The 24,404-nt window shown below is 34.7% G+C and overlaps 1 protein-coding gene across 1 annotated transcript; it reads left to right on the forward strand.

Annotated features, from left to right (window-relative positions):
• Window positions 1–2,176: 2,176 nt before the first annotated feature.
• Window positions 2,177–23,889, forward strand: LOC138349227 (uncharacterized). The gene is made up of 4 exons (XM_069299549.1): window positions 2,177–2,409; window positions 22,227–22,719; window positions 23,268–23,355; window positions 23,765–23,889. Exons 1-4 carry the CDS (start codon window positions 2,177–2,179, stop codon window positions 23,887–23,889), a joined length of 939 nt encoding a protein of 312 aa, XP_069155650.1.
• Window positions 23,890–24,404: the final 515 nt, after the last annotated feature.

A 24,404-nucleotide genomic window follows, 5' to 3' on the forward strand; every position in this document is an offset into this window, starting at 1 on the left:
CCACCTAAGTCGTTTTAGAGGTGTTACAATGATTGGTATGAAGTTGAATTGAAATATCTTGATTTATGTGATTGTGAGATTATGAGTAAGATGTAATGATATAAGGTTGGTTATGAAGTACCTATGTACTTTACTATTATATAATGATGTTAATGAGCTAATATCACATATGAGGGTGTAATGAAAGGTGTCATCATGCAATCCCTATTGAGCTAATAACTATGATTATACAAGGTGTTATTATTCTATGATCTAATTGAATTTATGTTTTTTAATGAATGTAATTCCTAAAGAGACTCTAGTTTAGCCCCGAGTGAACTAGTAGTGAGGAGTGTCCCTTCCCAAGTAGGGAAGGTAGGTTAACTATTGTACTCATCAGATTGGAGAGTATAATGGATGTAGCAGAAAGAAGGCCCCAAAGACATTTCCTAGTTTTTGAACTATATTGACCCCGTAAGAATACTAGCTAGTGGATCACCACAGATGCTATGTTCATGTTTTTGTACTACCTTTGTATGTAGTCCACCTTCTTTCAGTGTGGGTTCAAAGACATTAGATTGCACATTGTCTCATGTGGTCTATGTCGATTAAGACAAGATGTTCCTGAAAGTAAAATAAAATATTAAAATGAACTCTAACTAGGATGACTTAAGGGGTTTTACTTAGTCTAGGTAGGGGTATGAGACTATATCTTTACATTGCACTAGTTGTATTTGAGAGGAGTCTTAGTAGGATGTTCTTATGTTTTATGGTCTTATAAAGTAAATGAAATGTATATGTTGACTTCATATGTTGACGACACTATATAATGTTTGTTATTTATGAACATGTTGTTGGTATATATTTCACATATATAGATGATTACTATTGATGTTATGTTATGAGATGTAGGCCTTGCTTATTATTCTTGGTTGGGTTTACATTATTTAGTAAGGTATGGGGCTTTACTTGGTCATTACACTTGTAGACTTGATAGGGGTTGTTATGACATAAACTCTTATATGTGATTTGTTCATATAAGAAGATGTTGAAGTTGTGTTGGTTAAGGTTCTAGTATGATATTAATCATGTTGACTTGGTTATACTTGATGATGTTGGTCTAGAGTTGAATATGCTAATATCTTAATGAATATGTGGTTATTGTCCTATATGATTTCTTGATTTTGCATAAAACTTTTCAAAGTAGCTTGGTATGGTTTTGAACAATGTTACTTTGTAGCATGATTTGCATATTGTGTGTGCATATGATTTCATACTTAGTACAAGTGATGTGCTAAGCCCATTTATCCCTATTTTCTGAATATTTAAGGTTCCGGCCGTTGAAGGGTTTGTGAACACTTTGAAGGAATGCTTGGATCATTTCGCCAAGTACGGTTATGTCCTCATGTTCTAAAGATGATGCCTTTCTATCATTCTACCTATGTTACATTGCTATCGTCGAAAGACAATCATTTCACTAATGTTGTTTCAAGACGTTGTTGTAAGCCCTAAGTTTCACTTTTACAATAGTGTAAGGGATATGGTTATGTTGTTCTACTCCGTTTAGATGGTTTTATATGAGACATCTCTTTTAATACTCTATTATGTATGTTGTCTATATGTGCCATAAAAGTACAAGACTATGTCATCTTCTTATATGATGAGTCTATGTATACTCACTTTGAATATATTATTTGTAAGCGAGAGGTCTAAGTAAACCTCATGATATAGAGATAGGTGAGAAGTTTAATTTTCTGTACATTTTAAAGCTGTAAATGTTATGACGATTGCTAAGAGTCTATCTTAGTGCTCTCCGAGGACGGCAACGCTGGTTACGTCTAGGGGGTACTTCTCGGATATGACAAACTTTGTTTCAGAGCATAAGGGTTTAATATCCCTTAAATTTATGCCTCATTAAACCACACTATTTAAACTATTATTAATAATTGTGAAGCGCATCACACTTTTGAATAAGAGACTATGTGATGTTTAGAAAACTCTCATCTGTTTGTATTCATATGTTGTGCCTCTAAAGTCTTGTTATGTGCTTTTACCTAAAACTTGTATCATGGATATAGGTATGAATACTTGAATAAAAGTTGCTAGAAGGGACGAGGAATAAATGGCAAATGTTGGAGATCATGACTACAAAGTGCCTCCATTATACAACTAAGTGCCTCCACTCGAAGAAGTTATTATGGGTGATCCAGTTCCACTTGTTCCTCCACCGATGAACGATGGAGATATGAGGGAAGCATTTCTCACTTTGGCCAAAACCATGACCTCTAAAGCTAATGTCATCACTTTTAAAGTTCAAGACATGATGGCCCAAGTGAATAGGGAGATTGAACCTCGACTGCCTAAACATGCTAACACTGTGGCCTCTCGTTTGGGAGACCTTACTAGAATGAATCCACCTATATTCTTCAGGTCGAACTCGAATTAGGACCCTCAGGATTTACTCGTTGACGTCTATAAGATTATCTATGCTATGGGTTTGACCTCAATTGAGAAGGCCAATTTAGCATCCTATCAACTCAAAGATGTGGACCAAACTTGGTACACACAATGGAGAGATAATAGAGCACTAAGAGGTAGCCCGGTGACCTGGGAGATACTCAAGAGAGATTTTATTCATAGGTTCTTTCATAGAGAGATGAGGGAAACTAAGGTGGAAGAAATCCTCAACCTTCATAACAAAGGTTTGAGTGTACTTGACTATTCTTTGAAGTTTACCAAGTTGTCCAAGAACGGTCCATCTTGGTTTAAAACCCAAGGTATGAGATGAGTCGTTTTCTAATGAGGGTGTTTGAAGACTTGGTTGAAGAATGTCATTCAGCTATGCTTCTTGATAAAAGTAATATATCTCGTATCATTGTTCATACTTAATAAGTTGAATAGAGTAGGAAAAAGAGGAAGAATACAAAAACAAGATAACTAAGTCTTATAATGGCTTTTCAAAGGGGATGTTGGAAATTCAAGATAAGACTAGATTGACGAAGAGGTTATCCAACCAAGTTCTTTTCAAATTTACCAAGACTCATGATGATCGGGTGTCTAACTGTAAATTTCAAAAGGGAAAAGGAACAAGTTCACCAAGTATGAAACCAACTTGTGGAAAATGGAGCAAAAAACATTATGGAGATTGTCTTGTTAAGATGGACAATTACATTGGGTGTCGCAAGAGTGGCCATGAGGTTAAGGATTTCCCTAATTTGAAGAGGAAATACAAAGTAAGTTGTCAATATAAAGCTAGTTATCCTAATGTGGATTCTTAAAAGAAGAATTGTTCTTTTCTCTTTGCTCTAGGGATGAACAAAAGAGAGTTCTCCCGATGTGGTGACCAGTATGTTACAAGTCTTCTCTATTAATGTTTATGCTTTACATGATCTAGGTGTTGTATTATCTTTTGTTAATCCTTTGATAGCTACGAAGTTTGATGTTTTCACCGATATCCTACCAAACCTCTCAGCTAACTAGCCCGGTAAGTGAGTCGGTAGTTGCAAAGAGGGTATATAGAAATTGTCATATAATTTTGCAAATAGAGTTATTCGTGTTGAATTATTAGAACTTAATATGGTTTATTTTGATGTTATTTTGGGGACGGATTAGTTGCACGATTTTTTTGCTTCCATTGACTGTAGAACAAGAATTGTAACATTCAATTTTTCAAATGAAATCGTCTTAGAGTGGAATGGGGGAAATTCTGTTCCTACAGGTTGTATTATCTCTTGTATTAAGGCTTGTCAAATAATCCCAAAAGGTTGTTTATACCATATTGTAAGATTCAAAGATTTAGACTCCCAAAATCCTCACATTGAGTTAGTCCCTGTAGTGAGGAAATTTCCGGAGGTCCATCCTAATGATCTTCCCAGAATCCCTCCCAAATGGGAAATTAATTTTAGTATTGGCTTGATACCGGATACCAACCCCATTTCAATTCCACTTTATCAGATGGCTCCTACAAAATGGAAAGATTTAAAGGCTCAACTCGAGGACTTACTAGACAAGACTTCATTAGACGTAGTATCTTTTCATGGGGTGCTCTAGTTTTGTTTGTGAAGAAGAAGGATGAGTCCCTTAGAATGTGCATTGATTATCGCCAACTCAATAATGTCACTATTAAGAACAAGTATTTTCTCCATCAGATTGACGACTTGTTTGATCAACTTCAAGGGGCAAGCAATTTTTTAAGATTGATTTGAGATTGGGGTAACACCAAGTTATGGTGAGGGATGATGATAAACCAAACATGAAATTTTGGCCTAGATATGGTCACTATGAGTTCTTAGTAATGTCCTTTGGTCTCACTAATGCACCGGTGTCGTTTATGGAGCTCATGAATAGGGTGTTTCAAAGTTACCTAGATTGATTTGTTATTGTATTCATTGATGACATCTTTGTATATTTGAAAAATGAGGGTGAACACCTAGACCATTTAAGTATGGTGTTGCAAGTGCTTAAGGAAAACCAAATATTTTCCAAGTATAGAAAATGTGTGTTTTGGATGAGGTCGATGGCGTTTCTTGGTCATATCATATCTAATGAGGAAGATGAAGTTTATCTATGAAAAACCGAAGTGATCAAGAGTTTTCCTAGACTATTAAATTCAATCAACATAAGAAGTTTCTTATGTCCATTACTTCTCCTTTGTCTACCTTGACCCAAAAGAATGTGAAATTGAGTGATGGGTGGCATGTGAAAGAAGCTTCCAAATCATTAAATAGAGGCTAACCTCCGCTCTGGTGTTGACTCTGCTGGAGGGTACAAAGGGTTTTGATGTATATTGTGATGCATCCCGAGTGCACTTAACTTGTGTCCTTATGCAACATATGAAAGTAGGAGCATATACTTCTAGGCAACTTAAGGTGCATGAGAAGAATTATCCATCTCATTTTTTTTGAGTTGGCGAACTTGGTATTTGTCTTAAATATATGGAGGAATTATTTGTATGGTGTCCACATTGTTGTGTATACCGACCGCAAGAGTCTTTAATATGTGTTTACTCAAAAGGAGTTGAATCTTCGACAAAGAAGACAGTTTGAATTGTTGAAAGATTACAACATGAGTGTTCTCTACGACTACGGAAAATCCAATGTGGTTGCAAGATGCTCTAAGTTGTATGACCATGGGTAGTGTGTCCCATGTAGAAGAAGCCAAGAAAAACCTAGTAAAAGATGTTTATAGATTTGATAGATTGGGTGTTTTAGATTGGAAGATACTCAAAATGGTGGTTTTATGGTCCATCATAACTACGAATCATCTTTTGGGGTTGAGTTAAAGTCTTAGCTACACCATGATAAACCATTCATGGAGTTGAATCAATTTATTCTTGGTAAGCTTAATGAGTCATTCTCCTAAGAGGGGATGGTGTCTTGAGGTATCAAGTAAGGTTTTGTGTACCCAATGTTGATAATATGAGAAACCGGATTCTTGAGAAAACTCGTGGTTCTCATTTTTACATTCATCCGGGTTCTACAAAGATGCATCATGACCTTAAAGAAGTGTTTTGGTTTGAAGGATTAAATAGGGACATAGAGGAATTTGTTGCAAAATTTCCAAATTGACAACAAGTGAAAGATGAGCACCAAAAGACAAGTGGGTTACTTCAAGAAATACAAGTTCCTACTTGGATGTGGGAACATATTAGTGGACTTCGTGTTAGTTTTGCCTCGGACACAAAAGCAACATGATTCTATATGGGTTGTTGTAGATAGGTTCATCAAATCCGCTCATTTTATTCCAGTCAAATTCACTTACTCGACAGAGGATTATTCAAGGATCTTCGTAGATGCGATTGTGTGTGGCCATTGTATTACGTTATCCATCATATCGTTAGGGGTGTGCAATTAACAAATAGGTTTTGGAGGTCATTCCAAAAAGGTTTGGGTACAAAGGTGAGGCTATGCACCACTTGTACTCCCTAAATGGATGGTCAAGCAGAGTGTACTATTCAAACTCTTAAAGATATGCTTATAGTTTCTAAAATTGATTTCAAGGGAAATTGGGATAAACACTTGCGTTTGGTTGAGTTCTCTTATAACGATAGTTACCATTCCACAATATCAATGTATCCTTTCGGAACCTTGTATGGTAGGATATATTGATTTCCAATTGGATGGTTAAAAGTGGGAGATTCTTCACTATTGGGTCCTGAGTTGAGTTATAAGACTTTGGACAAAGTTCACATGATATGGAACCGATTGAAAATATCCTATTGCAATCAAAATTCTTATGACCACCATAGGAGAAGCGATTTAGAATTTTGTGAGGGGAATAAAGTGTATTTAAAAATTTTACCCATGAAGGGAGTGGTTAGATTTGGCAAGAAATGGAAGTTGACTCCTCGTTATGTGGGACCTTATGAAATATTGCAAAGGGTTGGCAAGGTTGCATACAAGTTGAGATTACCTAGTTAATTGGTTTCGGTTCATCCGGTATTCAATGTCTCCATGCTTAAGAAGTGCATCAGTGATCCCGATTCCATTCTTCTTATTGATGGTCTAGGTGTAGAAGAGAACCTCTCCTGTGAGGAGGTTCGAGTTGAAATCCTTGATAGACAAGTACGGAAGTTGAGGAGCAAGGAGGTGACTTCCGTAAAAGGTGTTATGGAAGAACCACCTAGTTGAGGGAGCAACATGGGAGGCCGAGGCCAACATGAAGTCCCTTTACCCTCATCTCTCTGTTGATTAAGGTTAGTTGTTCCTACTAATAATTAAAATAATTAATAAATTGAATTTGAATTGTTTTTCAGAGATGTGCATGTTATTGATAAAGGTTTTTACTAAATGAAGTTTCATATGAAAATTCTCTTTTGCCTAGTGTTACACTTATTTGTGTTTTTAGTATGTTGTTACCCTCATGAAATGACATTCAACGTGTTGATAGGTTAATTTTTTGCATAATTGACTCTTTATGATATGTTGAGCCCATGTTGTTGTGAGAAGGAAATTCCTCATGTCGTGATGTGAGCTCTTATATATTGTAATTGATATTTTGGTTTATTTTGTGTAAATGAAATGTTTTTATGACTTGATATGTAGCTCATATTGATTCATGTTGTTGGTTGGGCTTCTAGTATCGAGTCTATCCTTTCCCTTCAAAATAATTTTAGTATCATTCGGGGATGAATGTTCATACAGAGGGATAATATCACACTTAGAAAATCTAAAATCTAATCTAGAGCCTCAATGAGTTTCCAAGAGTTGTAACACTGTTTTAAAGTCAACATTAATGTATAAAAGCCATTTACAAATTTTTAGAGTGAAATTGTCAAGGAACTTCCACGACATCCAAAGACTAGTGCAAAAGGCGTTGGTATGCCTTAGCCTATTTGACGGGGTTTTAGGAGTCAGAATTTGATGAGATATGGTGGTAAGGTGTATAACATGTATTAGAGTTTGTTTAGGGTCAACATGTTCAGGTACGACTACTAAAGGTCCACCTTACGGGTCCTTGAGGAGGACCCTTCCAATTCGGCCAAAAGATGTCTTGATATAGTGTCTACCAACAAAAGCAGACGACGGGGAGTCAATTGCCTATGCCTATGGTCACTTAGACATTTCTGCTAAATCCTAGTTTTTGCAAACTCTCTTACAAAACGACGGACCTACAGGATGGTTCGTCCCAAGGCCCGTCGACTAACCTAAAGACCGTAGGTCGTCATCTCGTAGGTAAGGCTACAATTTCACTTGTAAGTTTTAAGTTCACGCATTTAATTAATTAGTTGGTTAGTTAATTAGTTAGAGGTTAAGGCAGGTCTAATTAAATTAGGTAAGGTGTTATATTAAGACCTAAACCTAATTAAACTAACTCTACTCCCATTTTTCACAAACACATAATTGCTCTTCCGTCTCTCTACTATCTCTTTCCCCAAAGAAGAACTCCATTGGAGATCTAGGTCAAGGTCTTAGGTCAGCAAGATTTAAACTTTTTGCCATAAATATTCAACAATTAACATGGTATGATATCCTTTTACTTTTGGGATTCCTGTCTCCAAAGGGTTCTTCAAAAATAGATTTCAAAAGGATGAGTTTCATGTAAGTTTCTTTCTATTACGAAATTGATCTTCTAAATTACATTGTTTATGGTTTCTTCTGATTAATTATGATGTATTATGATTCAATTATGCTAGTACTTGATGAGTTAACCTAGTTTGTGGAATAGATCACGAAATTGACCCAAACCCATAACCCTAGGTTATGAACTAGAGATGAATTGATGTGTAGTGATTCAATTGACTTCATTATGGTATTAATTATTATTATGTGATGATATGACACCAATTGTTGGGTTTAATTGGATGGTTGATGTTAAAATAGTTGATGATTGCTTGTGAAGGAGATTGGTTAAGTCTTGTGATCTCAAACCCTTACTTCAATTATGATTACCTGTGTTTAGTGCTGAATTTATATTGAACTATGCCTTATTATAAGATTTATTAGGTTTGCTATGATGGTAAGATGAAATGTCTTCATTTATATGATTGTGATAGTATGCTCAAGATGTAATAATATAAGGTTGGTTATGAAGTATCTATGTAACTTACTATGATATAATGATGTTAATGTGCTAATCTCACATATGAGGGTTGTAATGAAAGGTGTTCTAATGCAATTGCTATTGAGATAATGATCATGACTATACAAGGAGCTATTCTTCTACGATTTATTAGCACGGAGTGAACTAGTAGTGAGGAGTTTCCCTTCCCAAGTAGGGAAGATAGGTTCACTAATGTAATCAAGATATTCTAGTCTTTAATGCATGTAGAATAAAGAGGGTTCAAAATATATCTCTTAGTTCTTGAACAGTGTTGCCTCCATAGGAATACTAGCTTGTGCATCTACATAGATGTTATGTTCATGTTTTTGTACTACCTTTGCAAGTAATGCACCTTCTTTCGGTGTAGGGTTCCATGACAGCGGATTCCATATTGGCTCATGTGTTCTATGGTGGTTAAGGAAAGATGTTCTCGGAAGTAAAGTGAACTAATAAAGTAAATTGTAACTAGGATAACTTGAGGGGGTTGACTTAATCTAGGTAGGGATATGAGACTCTACCTATACATTGCTCTAGTTTGCCTTCAAGGGAGTCTTCGGAGGATATTCATATGTTTTATGCCCTTATAAAGTAAACGAAATGTATGCTTTTACTTTATATGTTGATGATACTCTATGATGTTTGTTTTACGTATGAATATGATATTTGTCTATATTGAAAATATGATTATGAATACTATTGTTATGTTATGAGATTGTAGGCATTGCTTATGATTCTTGGTTGGGTTTACATGATTATGGATATGGGGCTTTACTTGGTCTTTACACTTTTAGACATGATGGGGGTTATGAGTAAGGGTCTTGTATGTGTTTTTATGACATAAACTCTTATATGTGCTTTATTGATATAACATGATGTTGGAGTGGTGTTGGTTAAGGTTCTAGTATGATATTAATCATATTGACATGGTTATACGTAATTATGTTGGTTTTGTGTTGAATATGCTATGTTCTTAATAAATATATGGTTATTGTCCTATATGAGTCCTTGATTATGCATAAGGCTTTTCAACGTATCTTGGCATGGTTTTGAACAAATGTCCTTTTTCTTATCCTATAACCTAGGATTTATGAACATGATATATGAGTGGTTAAACTCTTAAGGTCTATGTAACGACCCATTAGTGCCCCGTAGGCGTTACATGGCGTACTCGACATCTAGAAGGTCTTGTACAAGACTCTTATCTTAAATTAATTACATAGGTATGAAAAGTAGTGTTGAATTAGAACTTTTCACAACATAACTAATAATAAATTTCTTTTATAAAGCTAAGAAACAAGTCTCATCATCACATGTAAACTTATACACATCTTAACATTAGAGGGTCACGAGCTGTACATTGAAAGAAACATACTAAGTCTTAAACAATGTCTCAAAAATAAAGAAACTAAAAGAAACATAGTTCATGCTATTTTAGTAAAACCTTTATGAATCAAGTTTACAAAGCATTTTATGAGTCATCATTTCACATACAAGGTAAAACATCCATCAAATCAACCTTTAGAGACATTTATCAAGTAATTTATTTATTCATGCCTTACAACCTCTTCAATACACACCTAAGTAATCCTTAAGTTTACCAAATATAGACATGCTTAATTTCAATTCAATAGGTCAACAATTGACTACTAAATATTCTAGAGGAAACATATATGCATTTAGGAACATCGCATAATAGCATTCTTCAAGACAAACCCCATGTTACACATAATGCAATGTTAAAGTAGCATCCATACTACTACTCCCACCTTAGTGCTCCTTGAGAATTCCATTAGAGGAGGAACATCACCTTCATCATTTACATAATAATATTAGGCATAAGATCAACATGCTTCAGTATTATTAGATATAAAGTAATCTTACTTCATTAATATAATCTATAACTAATTCGTACATTTTCATATAAGGGCACACCAAGACTACCTCCAAATGTCTACTTGTGCAATGGATAGATAGCATCCCATTCCACCACCTACCCTAAGTAATTCACCCTTAAAAAGTCTTAGTTCCTTATATTAATTTGTAGGGACTATTTTAACCGATAAAGACCATGAGAGTTAGACACGGAATCCCCGTATGAACCACTACCCAATGAGGGATCCCTACTTGCCTAAGGTTGGGTGATTCTCTTTTAGCCTTTACATTGGTTTCCAATATATTGACCCATGTGGGTGTATAGTCAAGGGATAAGGAGTTTCCTCTAAGTAACTCATGTCCACTAATAAAGAGAACTCATCTCTAGAGGTACATTGCATACAAAATCTCTACTCACAAAGAGTATGACCTTCAAGGTTTTACCAATGGCCTACAATAAACCCATTCAATACTTCACCCCAAATTCACAATATTTACCACATAATTCAATCACCACCATCATATAATAGTAAATTATTGAAGAACACATTCAATTACATCAATCCTAATCATTAATTAACATATTTAAAGAGTTAGGGTTAAGAGAAAAGGTACATTCATGGGTATTTTAGGTAATTATGTCAAAGTCTAAGCTAATACATCAATTCACTCGTAAACACTTAAGACCAAATTAATCAAGTTTGAAGGGTGACCCATGAAATTGTGTGAAATCTAGATTCTGGATGAACATTGAAATTCAATTTTTAATGAACTTCTTGAGGAAAGGAGTCCCAAGAGTGAAGAGTATCCATACCTTATCAATTCTTAGATATTTGTGAAGGAAATATTTGTTCTTGAAGACCTAGAAAAATCTTTATCTTATTCTTCAATGGGGTCTTGAGATGAGAGAGAAAGTTCTAGAGAGAAGTGAGAGTCTTTGGAGTTTTGGGATTTTGAAGTGGGAGACTTATTTTATTTGTTAAAATCCCTTAATAAAAACAAAAATAACTAAATTAAACTAACCCTACATTTAAATTTCCAAGGATGGCGTGCAGAATTCATTTGATGACATTGATTAACAGTCAGTCGTTCCATGAACGAACCATCGTGAACTTCATTATTTTGTTCATAGAGTTCTCGAATATATCCATTTGTCCTTAATTCTATATGTGGACTCACAACTTGTATTTACAAGAAGTGAGTCCATCGACGGGGCATCATTTGCACTCATCAAGTGCTTGCTGTTTTTTAGACAACTATTGGTTCAAATGTTTGTGTCCTACTTGAGGTCCCTGATGGTGGTCCTTGTGGAGTCATACCCATAAGATTAGACCTTTAACATCTATTCATGTGTACTATAATCATTTGTAAAAGGATTGACTTTCATAAGACTCTTCGAACCTCTTCTAATACCTAAAGGCACACTATATCACTTTTTTTAGTCTCCGGACGTCATGGTAGTTTCTAGACGTTTAGGATTTAGTACTTCAAAATCAAGGTAATTAAATTTGTTTAAGCCTGGAAACACCATTTTAAACATTATTCCTTAGGTGAGAATCTAGCTTAGACCTTTGGATTTGTGAGGTATAACACATAGTACACTGCAGGATTTCTTCTTCAACTTAACTTACACTATTCTTTTGTTTAATTTATCCATATTGAACCTCTTGTTCTTATTGGATTTTTTAAAAAAAGAATCTATATCATGAGAAGATCATAACTTGAATTAGAGGGATTTTATTGCACATTTAAGGTCAATTTAGTTGAATTTTCAAAGAAAAATTCAAGTTTTTTGAATATGAATAACTGAAATTTTCTAGCGCGGCTTTATGAAAAACAAACTTATATTCATGAATTCAAAGATAAACTTGAATTCATGTATTTAGAAATCATGAACGACATAAATGATGTTTTCACATATCATAACTTCGACAAGTGAAGAAGATGAAACCCAATTCCAAAACTCCCTTGTTCTTTTTGATATTTCTCCTTCTTTATCTACTATAGTTCCCTATTGTTTAAGTTACTAATAAACATACAACACTATTGACGACAAGAGACTGCAATTCTAAGAATTTTTATTGTAGTAATACTTATTTGCCGCTTTTTTTATATATATTCTACCTAATATAGAATTCTACCTAAAATATATTTCTAGGTTTATTTTTTGTCGTATAAATATATGTACAAGTACAATCAATAAAAATTTGGATGACGGATTTCTTTACCTAAGTCTGCGACCTTGTTCAACATGGTATCAAAACTAAATCGTGTGGTTCCATCTACTTCCATAAACCAATAGAAAAACCTTGCACTGCAAATCATAGTCCAATAGGAGAATTCTTCTTTTCCCACTGGAATAGTTGTTGATGAAAGGAATTATCCTTTGTGGTAACAGCTAATGGAGATGCGTATTGGAGCAAGAAACAAAGTTGGATATGTTACTGGAGAATTTACCAAACCATCACCAACTGATTAAACTTATGGCACATGTATCACTGAAAATCATAAAGTTTGAAGATGGCTTATTGATTTAATTAGCCCGCATCTGATGCAAAGATTTATGTTCCTGTCAACCTTTCAAGAGATATGGGAAGATGCTCCAAAAACATTATATGATGGATCAGAAGAGACACACTTATTTGAACTCAATCAATAATCATTCATCACTATGCAGAATAGTTGACCTTTGTCTACCTATTATAACGAACTCATAGCAATTTTTTAGGAAATTGACCATTGGATAGCTTCACAAAAGAGATTAGTGGAAGGGATTGTAAAGTGACATTTTGTGGTGGCTAGGCTTCGAGTTCACATATTTCTAAGTGGACTTGATTTTGAATTTGATCAAGTTCGTGGTAAGATTTTAAGAAAAGATCCAAAATTTGATTTGGAAAGTTTTTATGTGTATATAAGGAGAGAAGCACAACAAAGACAAATCATGGAAAGTTCTAGACCAGTCCCAGAAAATTCAACCATGCTGGTTGAAGGTGACACACAAAGAGTTAAAGTGTTTCATCATCTAGAAAATAAATAACAAGGATTGAAATAATTGTGGTGAAAAAGGTCACACAAAACAGTGCTACTTTGAAATTATTAGGTATCTAGAATGGTGGGATTTTTCAAAATAACCATGAAAAAACATCTCTGTCAAAGCAACAATAGGTATACAAGGAAAACAATCAGAACCTACGACCAACGTGTCTTAACCATGTAACTTTTGTAAGGTTGATGTTTTTTTGTCACTTCCAAGGACAATCCACGAATTATTGACACATGAGCACCCGATCATATGACTAGAGACTCTATTAAGTTAAAAAAAATTAACCATCCAAGCAACAAGTTATTTCTACGGCTCAAGGAAATAATTGTAATTTTCGGGGGATGGTTCTGTTGAATTGTCTGGTTTTTTGACTCGTGAAATTTTTTTGGTAGTGCCTTCACTCAAAAAAACTTGTTTTATATAAGACAAATTACCTCATCTCTTAAATGTACAATTACTTTTTTGCACTTTTTTTGTATCTTTCTGAACATTCTGACCTGGATTAGTCTTGGTTATGGTGTTAAACGAGGCAAGCTATACTATCTGGAGTTGATTGAGAATACAAAGCATAATTTTAGGCAGGCATGTCATACAAGTGGAGTTGAAAAGCCTAAAGAAAAAATATGGCTATGGCCTAGGAGACTAGGACACATCTCTTTTGGTTATCTAAGACATGAGTTTCTTTTCTTTCCAAGAAGAGTGATGCATTTAAATCATTTAAGACATTTTACAATATGATGCATACTCAATAAGAAAGGAAATTTGAATTTGGAAATGTGACAATGCTAGGGAATTTATTGATAGTTCATTCGCAAAATATGTTAGTCATTGGGGAGACGACATCATACTTCATGAACATATACACCTCACCAAAATGGTTTAGCAGAAAGAAAGAATAGAGAAATTTTGGACCTAGTTCGTGCCTCACTATGTTATGAACATGACTCACTTTTATTGGCAGTAAGCAATAAAGTCGTCTATTTATTTAACAATTGATCCCCTTCTCGGATTATTGACTTTCAAACACCTCAACAAGAATTAAAGAGATTTTGCACAATAGCCCATCTACCGAACGTTGAACCTCATGTTTTTGGATGAACAATTTATGTAACACCCCGTATCCAAAACAAAGGAGAAATCAGTTTTTCAAAAATTTGCAGGTGCAATCTATGGTCACAATCTGTTGATCATAGTCTGATCTACTATAAGATAACTTTAGGTAGAGGGTCTAATGTCTAAATTGGTTACTTAATGATTATGCTATTATATTTAATATTAAATGAGTATTATCTTATATGGTGTATGATGGACATGTATGATATCTTTTGCACTTGTTCGTGAAGTTTTTTTTTTTATCAAAATAGCATGACAAGCATATTTCAACTAACATGTCCCTTTATGCATATTTCATAGATGGTCATCATATTAAGTGCTTAATTTTACTAATTCCATATTTTATTTATTCGTATAAGTGTAGGTGGTGGCAAGTGAGGATTCCTATAGTTGATGATTTGGAAGTGGAATTCTCTCAAAACGTGGTATGTACTAATATGTTCGAGGGGATGGTGTTCTTTCTATTTTTCATTAAATATTTTGTATTAGACATAATGTTTTTCAATGTAAGGGTCATGAAACTATTATAATGAGATCTGTCTTACGTGGCTTCTGATGAGACTAAATCTTCTTACATTTTATAAAGGAGTTTCCTTATTGACTTTATTGTAAATGGTTTGAAATTCTGCACTATTTTTCATACTTATGAGATGATTCAATGCTAAGGGATTGTATAAGACCTCTGAGAGGTTGAATACGCCATGTCACATCTAGGGGTATTTCCCAGCCGTAACACTTTCTAGTGCTCCAAACATTGTTGTTGCGAGATATTTTCTTAATTTTCTCAGTGATCTGCGCCCATGAGCATTCGCCATACAAACCTTATGCAATAGAATCAAGCACTGCCATTTCATTTTTGTTTTCCCCCCGATAGAAGTATTCCTTCAACGGCTCATATCGATACGGTAATTTTGACACCTCTCAAGAATGAAGTTAATTTATCCGAAGAACTACTCATAGACTCTCCAGGTTGAGCTAAAATGTTTTTGAGCTTGTTCTTCTTATTATAATTCATAGACACTAGAAATAATATTTATAGGAACACTTCTATCAACTGAATCCATGTATAGATAGATTTATAAGGCTAGCCCATTGAATGATATACGAGCATCTTCGGTTAATGATAGCGAGAACACCGTCAACCCAACTAGAGCCTCAAATGTTGAATAATATTGCTTTAGACCTAAAACAATAGTGGATAACCTATTTCAGAAGTTTTAGAGTCACAACGTCAAAGAAAGACCTTGACGTCCGAAAACTAGCAAAATTGAAGTAGTAGATGCCCATACGTTTGGTGAAGGTTCGAGAGCGTAATATGAAGTCTAAAACTTGTAAAAAGACTTTAAATAGTTAAAATAATGTATACAGGGTCAAAACGTCTGGTAAAAACTTCCCAAGAACTACCGAAGGGTCCTAGGTCCTTGAGGAGGACCCAAACATTGCCGACCAAGCTGCCTAAGCAGCTTGCGACAACATAGATTTGAAACCAGCCACGTGTCGTGCAACCAGCATAAGGAAGGAAAAATTTTTTACTCGTAATGTGTAGAATTCACGAGGCTCACTGCCTCATGCTTGATTTTAGAAAAAAAATTTTAGAACTACCCCCGCGACGCACAACCACTTCCCAGATTTGTTCGCTTCGTTTTTAAGTCAATTTGACTTCACAAAAAGACCGAATTAAGTTTGGGGTCTTTTGGGTAATTTAGGTGATGACTACATATTGATTTATGGTCAGCTTTAAGTCATTTTTCAGAAAAAATCAAACCCCCAAAGTTGAAATAAAAAATCATTCTCATCTTTCTAAAATTCTCTCTTTATTTAAACCTCCATTGAAGACCATTGGAGCTACAAGAAGAAGGTCAATTCTTCAAGTTTGCAACCTATTTTCATGGATTTATCATCTCTATGATTTGATTTCCTTAACACTTGGGATTCTTGCAACAAGAGATCCCTCCAAAAGATGTTTTGTTTTAACATTTTGGAAAGTGCAAGACCTAATCTACCGCCTCACGGAGTGTCTAAAGTTTGTAACACTGTTTAAGGTCAAAAATAAATTTTGTAAGCGATATATTCATTTTTAGAGTCAAGAGGTCAAGAAACGTCCATAATGTTTGAAGACTATGCCTTAGCCTATTTCACAAGATTTTAGGAGTTGGAGTTTAATGAAATTTAACGGGAAGGTGTTAAATTTGTATTTAAATATATTTGGGATCAAAACGACAGGGTATGAATCTGCAAGGACCACCAATGGTTTCTTGAGAAGGACCCTTCCATTTTGGTCATGAAGCTGCCTTGAGGCAATGTCTACCTATGAGTTGCAGGTGAGGAGGCGTAGGTGGATCGACGGGGTGTCGATGCCTCTGTCGACCACCACTTAGACACTTTTAAAAAAGTTGACAAATGAAAAGTCTCTGACACTATAAACGGATATGCAGGACAATTGGGGGGAAAGGGCGTAGGTTGACCTATGGACCATAGGTTATGGTCTCGTAGGTCAAGCCTACAGTTTTCTTGTTAAGTTTTAATTGGTTCATAGAATTAAGTTAGTTAATTAGGTGTTTAATTAGGTTTTAAGGGTATGGTTAATTATATTAGTTAAGAAACTATATAACCTACCCTAAACCCTAAAATAAACTTAACACCCCACAATTCCTGAACCCAAATTGCTCTTCCTTCCCTCTACTTTCTCTCCCCCAAAGAAGACTCCATAGAAGACCAAGGGCTAAGGGTTATAGTAATACAATAGGATCACTTTTTTCCATAAATCTTCAAGGATTAACAAGGTATGGAAACCTTTCACCTTTGGGATTCCTTTCCCAAAGGGCCTTCCAAAATTGCTTTCAAATAGATGATTTCATAGGGGTTTCTTTATAATTCAAAATTGATCTTCTAAATTGTATTATTATGGATTATTTTGATAATTAACATTATATTATGATGTATTATTGTTGAATTATGATTTTCTTGATTAATTAACATCGTATGTGGAATAGATCTTGAATTAACCCAAATTCTCTAAGCCTAGGATATGAACTCATGTTGATTTGATTAGTATTGATGAAATTTACTTAGTTTTAATGTTAATTACTATTGGGTTATGTTATTAAACCTATTTATTGGTGAAATTGGATTGCTTGAGGGTAAGACCAATGATAAAGACTTTTGAAGGACAATTGGTAAGTCCTTGTAATCTCAGACCTTTACTTCAGTTGTGATGGCTTGTACTTGGTGATGAAGTTCGATTGAAGTATATATTTTTATTGGATGAGGTAGGTGATTGTATAATGATGCAAGTGAAATATCTTGATTATATTGATTGTGATATAATGAAGAAGATGTGGTATAAGGTTGGTTATGAAATACCTATATGACTTACTATGGTATGATGATATTAATGTGCTATCACATATGAGGGTTGTATTGAAAGGATGTTCTCATGAAATTCCTATTGAGATAGTGACTATGACTTTACAAGGATCTATTCTCCTACAACCTAAACTTATATGTGATTGTAAAAGAAAGACAATTCAAAAGTGACGCTAGCTTAGCACTGAGTGAACTAGTATTAAGTTGCGTCCCTTCCCAAGTAGGTAAGGTAGGTTTAGTAATGTACTCATGAGATTGGAGACTACATAGCCATGTCCATAAAAAGGTTCCCAAGCATATCTCCTTGTTATTGAACTATGTTGCCCCCATAGGAATATTGGTTAGTAGATCCACCTAGAATGCTATGTTCCTATTTTGGTACTACCTTGGCAAGTAGTCTACCTTCTTTCGGTATAGGGTTTTATGACACCGGATTCTACATTTATCTCTTGTGGTCTATGTAGGTTAAGGAAAGTTTTCCCAAAAGTAAAATGAAGTAATAAAGTGAACTATAACTAAGACTAGTTAAGGGATTTGACTTAGTCAGGGTAAGGCTATGGGACTACCTATACATCGCACTAGTTGGCCTTAAGAAAAGCTTTAGGAGGATGTTCTTATGCTCTTATAAAGTGAATGATATGCATATGTTGACTTTAAATTTTGATGATACAATATTGTGTTGGATTTATTGATGAGCATACTATTGGTCTATATTGCTATGTACGATGATGATTACTTTTAATGCTATGTAATGTGAGTCTAGACATTGCTTATGGTCCTTTATTGGGTTTACTTGGTTGAGTAACATTTTAGGGCCTTACTTGATCATTGCACTTGTGGAATTTATGTTGGGTTATGAGTAAGGGTTTTGTATATATTGTAATTATATATGATTTGTGGTTATATCATGATGTTAATGTTGGTTTGGTTATGTACTCAATTATGCTATGGTACATGTTTACTTGACTTTACTTGATGATGTTGATCTTGTGTTGAATATGCTTTTGTCTTAAGGAATATATGTTTATTGTATTATATTTGTTCTTGATTGTGCATAAGGCATTTCAAAGTAACTTAGCATTGTTTTGAACAAATGTCCATTTAGCATGATAACAAAGTTGTGTGTGCATACGTTTCCATAGTTAGTACAAGGATTCGTGACCAATTTGGTAGGAAGTCATAGATCATTTCTCCAAGTGTGGGTATGTCCTCAAGATTCGAGGATGATGCCTCTTCTTATTCTCCTATGTGACTTTCTATAGTCTAAAGACATTCTCTTCAATTTATTGCTCAAGAAATCGTTGTAAGCCATAACTGAAAATTATATATTTGTGTAAGGTCCATGACCGAATTGTTGTGTTTCGACTTAGATAATTTTATATGATACATTTATATTGGACTCTATATTGTCATATTATCTATGTGAAATAAAAGTAGGATTCTAAGTAAACTCCATATATATATATATATATATATATATATATATATATATATATATATATATATATATATATATATATATATATATATATATATATATATATATATATATATAATGTGTAAGCGAGATGTCTATGTAAACCTCATAATGTCTATGTGGATGAAAGGTATTAAATTGTCCGCAATTTAACCTATGAAATGTAATGACGAATGCTAAGAGTTTAGTCTTAGTCCTCTCTAGGATAACAACATCGGTTACTTCTAGGGAGTGCTCTCTTGTTGGGACATAAGTCTCCCAAAACTAAGGTTTTCTTCAATACATGGGTATTCTTTGAATAATGAAATCGTTAATAAATTGTGTTGAATTAGGATGAGCTAATGTTTTTTAAGTATATAGTAATGGTTAATTGATGATTTCCTATGAGTTTTCCCATGGATCCATGTCTTCTCCCAATTTCATGAAAACATTAAATTGATAGGGTAAATTGTGAAGAGGATGAATATGTTGTTCAACTATACTAATGTTAACTATGTAATTTCTTCTTGAATTTACCCTAATTATGCATTAGATATGTGTTCTTTGGTAATTAATGTATGGATGCAATTAAAGAGCGAGAAGGTGTGAAGGTTGATTTTCTTGTATTCAATTTTTAAGTATGAGTTATTTAGATTGTAATGATTCTATGTCTAATGTGTGGATGTGATGATGATAGCATGTCCTTAACACTAGACTATCGAATTGGTTATGAAGCATGCTAGTATTTTATGGCAGTATTATGATATGATTGAACGTTGTTTGTCATAATTATAATAAAGTCTTAAGCAAAAAGTTTACTCACTTGTATGTGGTTTTCTAAACTGAAAGGGTAGTTATCACTTTTGAATACCCATTAGCTATAATGATGAAATGTTCACATAGGGGTCTAAAAGAGATGAATGTGATCTTATATGATGAATATTATGATTACTAAAAGGGATAAATTCTTGTCACCAAAAGGGAATTTAAATGAGATGGAGGTCTCACGTTTAATAAATTTGGCAACCCACATGGGTTTCTTCACGTTTAGCAAGTCCGAATTCACACGTTATGTGTTGTGTCATGAGATGAAAACCTCCACGTTAGTAAGTCATTATTTCTAGTAATAATCTCCTGAAACCTTACCTATGTTCAAAAATAGGTCTATAGCTTAGTGGATCTACCTAGATAGCTATTTAAGATTGGTTACACCTTAGGCAAGTTTTAACCCTCTCTTTTTTGTGTGGGAGGACAACACCGAATTCCATGTAGCTCACATGGTCTCATGAAGGTTATTTTACTATTTCCTAATGTAAAAAGGTAAAGGAATAAGTCAAGTATGTGAACTATTACTAACGTTCTTATTAAAGGTTACTAGATAGGGTAAGGGAGGGTATGAGACTTCTCTTACTCATTGCACATGTAGGATCCTAAAGGATGATTTTAGTAGTGAGTTGTATGATAAAGTTAGTTACATTTTAGGTACGTTAAGCTTTATATGAACTTATCAATCAAGCATGTTATGATAAAGTATGAGATTATGTTGTATGCATGTAGTAACTTAATGTGATGTTTTGCTTTGGATAGGGTTATGGGCTACTAGTCTTTGCATTTCACTAGCATTGCTTGAGGTTGCTTATAGGTTAAGTTAATATCATGTTGGGTTGACTTATAATGTTCCACATATGTGCATGTTGAGTTCTTGAACATAAAGCATGGTTTTGAAAAATTGTGCCATTTCTCATGCATTGATAATTTTAAGGATAGGAACCATACTTAGTACATATGGTTTGTACTAACCCAAATTTCTTCCCCTTTTTCCCCAACATTGTAGGTTCTGGTCGTAGAAGAGCTTCTAGTCCATTTTGCAAGGATACTTGGAGTTCTTCCTCCAAGTAATTAGTGAATCCTCTAAGTTTAAGGATGGTGCCTTTTATCTACCTTGGTAATAGTTTTTTTGTAGTGTAAAGACATATATTTCTATCCTATTGTTCAAGATATTGTTGTAAGCCCTATGTTGCAATTATGGATTTCTTTTATGGCTATGCCGAAATGTTCTACTTTGTTATAGATGGTTCATTATGAAAAATGTATTAAAAAAATTCCTATGCATTGATTATGTTGTCTAAATGGGAATCCTAAGTATGTGAAGAGTCTAAATAAACTCCATATGTAGTATGTGATAAGTCTATGTAAACCTCAATATATACAAAGTTTTAAATTTTCCGCACTCTTTGACCTATGAAATGTAATGATGAATGCTTAGAGGCTAGTCTTAGTCCTCTTTGAGGATGCCGCCAATTGTAACGCCTAGGGGGTACTTTGGGTTGTTACATTTTGTCTATTAAACTTATCAGTTTCAAATATCTCAGTTATAGTATATGAGTACTCCCCATCTTTTTCATTTTAATTATGATTTAGCTTCCATATCAGTTGATTATCTTTAGTATTTTCATGATCATGCCAGTAGTGTTAACTTGGGATCACTTCTTGTCTTAGGTCTATGTCCGCGTTTGGGGGGTTGCTCCGGTCATGAAAAACTTGATGTGAAAGAACTAGGTTCAAGTATTATAGGATGTATAAAAATCCGCATTAAGTGCAATCCTTTTAATGGGTGTGAAGTGCACCACATCTAATGAGAAGGACAATATGAAGTGTTTTAGGAAAATATCAGTTTCTTGTTACTCTTTTCAAGAGTAAGGTATGATGTAATTTCATTATAACTAGACGTTCTATGTTTCAGATTATTCCTCATAGTAGAGCTAAGGCGAGAAATCAAAACGTAGCTCCTCCAGTCCTAGATCAGGAAGTCTCCAATGCTCAATTAAAAAATGCCATTCAGATGTTGGTTTGAAGTATCACCAACAAGAAAAATCAGTGGGTTCAAGCTCCTTTGAATGCAAATGATGGACCAGAAGCACCAAGGGTCCGTGACTTTGTAAGTATTAATCCGCTTGAGTTCTTTGGATTGGGAACGGGTGAAGATCCTCTGAATTTTTCGGAGGAGATCAAGAACATCTTTAAGGTGATGCAGGTCACTGGGAATGATCGTATTGAGTTGGCAACATACCAGCTGAAAGATGTTTCTCATATATGGCACACTCAGTTGAATAAGAATAGGGTTACAAATGCAACTCCTATTACATTGGAGTGCTTAAGTGAGACCTTTCTGGACAGGTTTTTCCCAATAGAGTTGAGAGAAGGAAAGGCTCAGGAATTCATGAACCAAGGTAACATGAATGTCCAAGAGTACGGGCTCACGTTTAACCAACTCTCCAGGTATGCTCCTCACATTGTTGTAGACTCTAGGGCTCAGATGAATAAGTTCTTGTGTGGAATGTCAGATTTGGTGATGACAGAGTTTTTTATTTTGTGTTACTAGGATACATCGACATCTCTAGGCTTATGACTCATGAACAATATGTTGAGGGAGTTACCTTAAAGAACTGGATAAGGAGAGTAAGAAGGCTTGTAGTGGGAACTGTGACCATTCTCAGTAGAAATCAGGTGGTGGAAATCACTCGCATAGTCAACAGAAGTTTTCAACCCTAGCCCATTCATCAGCTAGTGTTCCATCCTCCGAGAATTGGTTTGATCAGAAGGTTAGAGCACCAGGCTCCAAGTATCAAGGAAGTATTTCATGTACCAAGACTTATCCCACTTTCTTAGATCTAGTCAGAAACATCTGGGCGAGTGCCTCGCAGGAAAGTAAGGATGCTTTGGGTGCGATCAGTATGGTCACAAGTTGAGGGATTTTCCTTTAGATAGGGTCAAGAAGGTAGTAATGGTAGAGCTTAGTCTACATCTTAAGAAGCAACATGAAGTCGCCTGACCCAGCAGGGTAACGCATCTAGTACATGTAGAGGTTAGCCCAAAATTAGGTTATATGCTCTTCAGGCTTGCCAGGATCAGGAAGGTTCTCCTGATATGGTTACTAATATGTTCCGAGTTTTTGACCATGATGTTTATGCATTGTTAGATCGAGGTTTGTAACTCCTTAATTAGTAATCCAATTCAGTGTTAGTCCAGAAACTCTCTCAGAACCTTTGTTAGTATCTACTACAGTAAGTAACCCAATTATAGCTAGACGGGTATACAGAAATTTCATATTCTCTAAGAAAGTCACCTCAACAGATCTAGTAGAATTAGAAATGGTAGAATTCGATGTCATTCTAGTCATGAATTGGTTATATTATTGTTATGCATCAATCGATTATAGAACTAGAATTGTTCTTTTTTAGTTTTATAATGAAGCAATCTTTGAATGGCAAGGTAGTAGCTCAGCGTCTATGGGACTATTCATTTCTGAGCCCGAAAGATGATCTGTAAGGGTTATCTATATCATATAGTTTGAGTAAAGGATTCTAACTCTGAAATTCCAATGTTTGAGTCAGTTCTAGCAGTTATTGAGTTTCTAAAAGTATTTCCAGAAGATCTTCTTGTAGTCCCTCCCGAAAGGGAAATCATCTTTGGAATTGATCTCCTTGCAGATACCCATCCTATTTCAGTTCCTCCTTAAAGGATTGCTCCAAACGAGCTAAAGGAATTGAAAGATTATCTGAAAGACCTTCTAGATAAGGGCTTCTTTCGATCTAGTAAATCTCCATAGGGTGCACCAGTGTTGTTGTAAAGAAGGAAGATGGTTCTCTTAGAATGTGCATTGACCATAAAAAGTTGAACAAGGTTACAATCAAGAATATATATACCTTCCCCTTGATTGAATACTTGTTTGACCAACTTTAGGGTGCTAGCCATTCCTTGAAGATAGACCTTAGATCAGGTTATCATCAGCTTAGAGTCACAGATAGTGACATTCCAACGACAGCCTTCAGGACTCGGTATGGTCATTATGAATTTTTTGTGATGTTATTTTGACTAACCAATGCTCGTGTAGCTTTCATTGATTTGATGAATAGAGTTTTCAAACAGTACTTGGACTTGTTCGTTATTGTCTTTATTAATGATATTCTTAATTACCCTAGGAAAAAGGAAGAACACGCAACTCATTTGAGAGTTGTTTTGCAGACCCTCAAA

The sequence above is a fragment of the Solanum lycopersicum genome, chromosome 6, assembly GCF_036512215.1.
Source record: "Solanum lycopersicum chromosome 6, SLM_r2.1".
NCBI classification, from domain to species: Eukaryota; Viridiplantae; Streptophyta; class Magnoliopsida; order Solanales; family Solanaceae; genus Solanum; species Solanum lycopersicum.

Bases quoted from the DNA above. Each gene is read 5' to 3' on its own strand.
- LOC138349227 (XM_069299549.1), top strand. From the start codon at position 2,177: ATGGGTGATCCAGTTCCACTTGTTCCTCCACCGATGAACGATGGAGAT. The intron at 2,410-22,226 runs GTCGAACTCGAA...GTTGGTTTGAAG, and splicing joins AATCCACCTATATTCTTCAG to TATCACCAACAAGAAAAATC. The intron at 23,356-23,764 runs GTTTGTAACTCC...TGTTTGAGTCAG, and splicing joins TTATGCATTGTTAGATCGAG to TTCTAGCAGTTATTGAGTTT.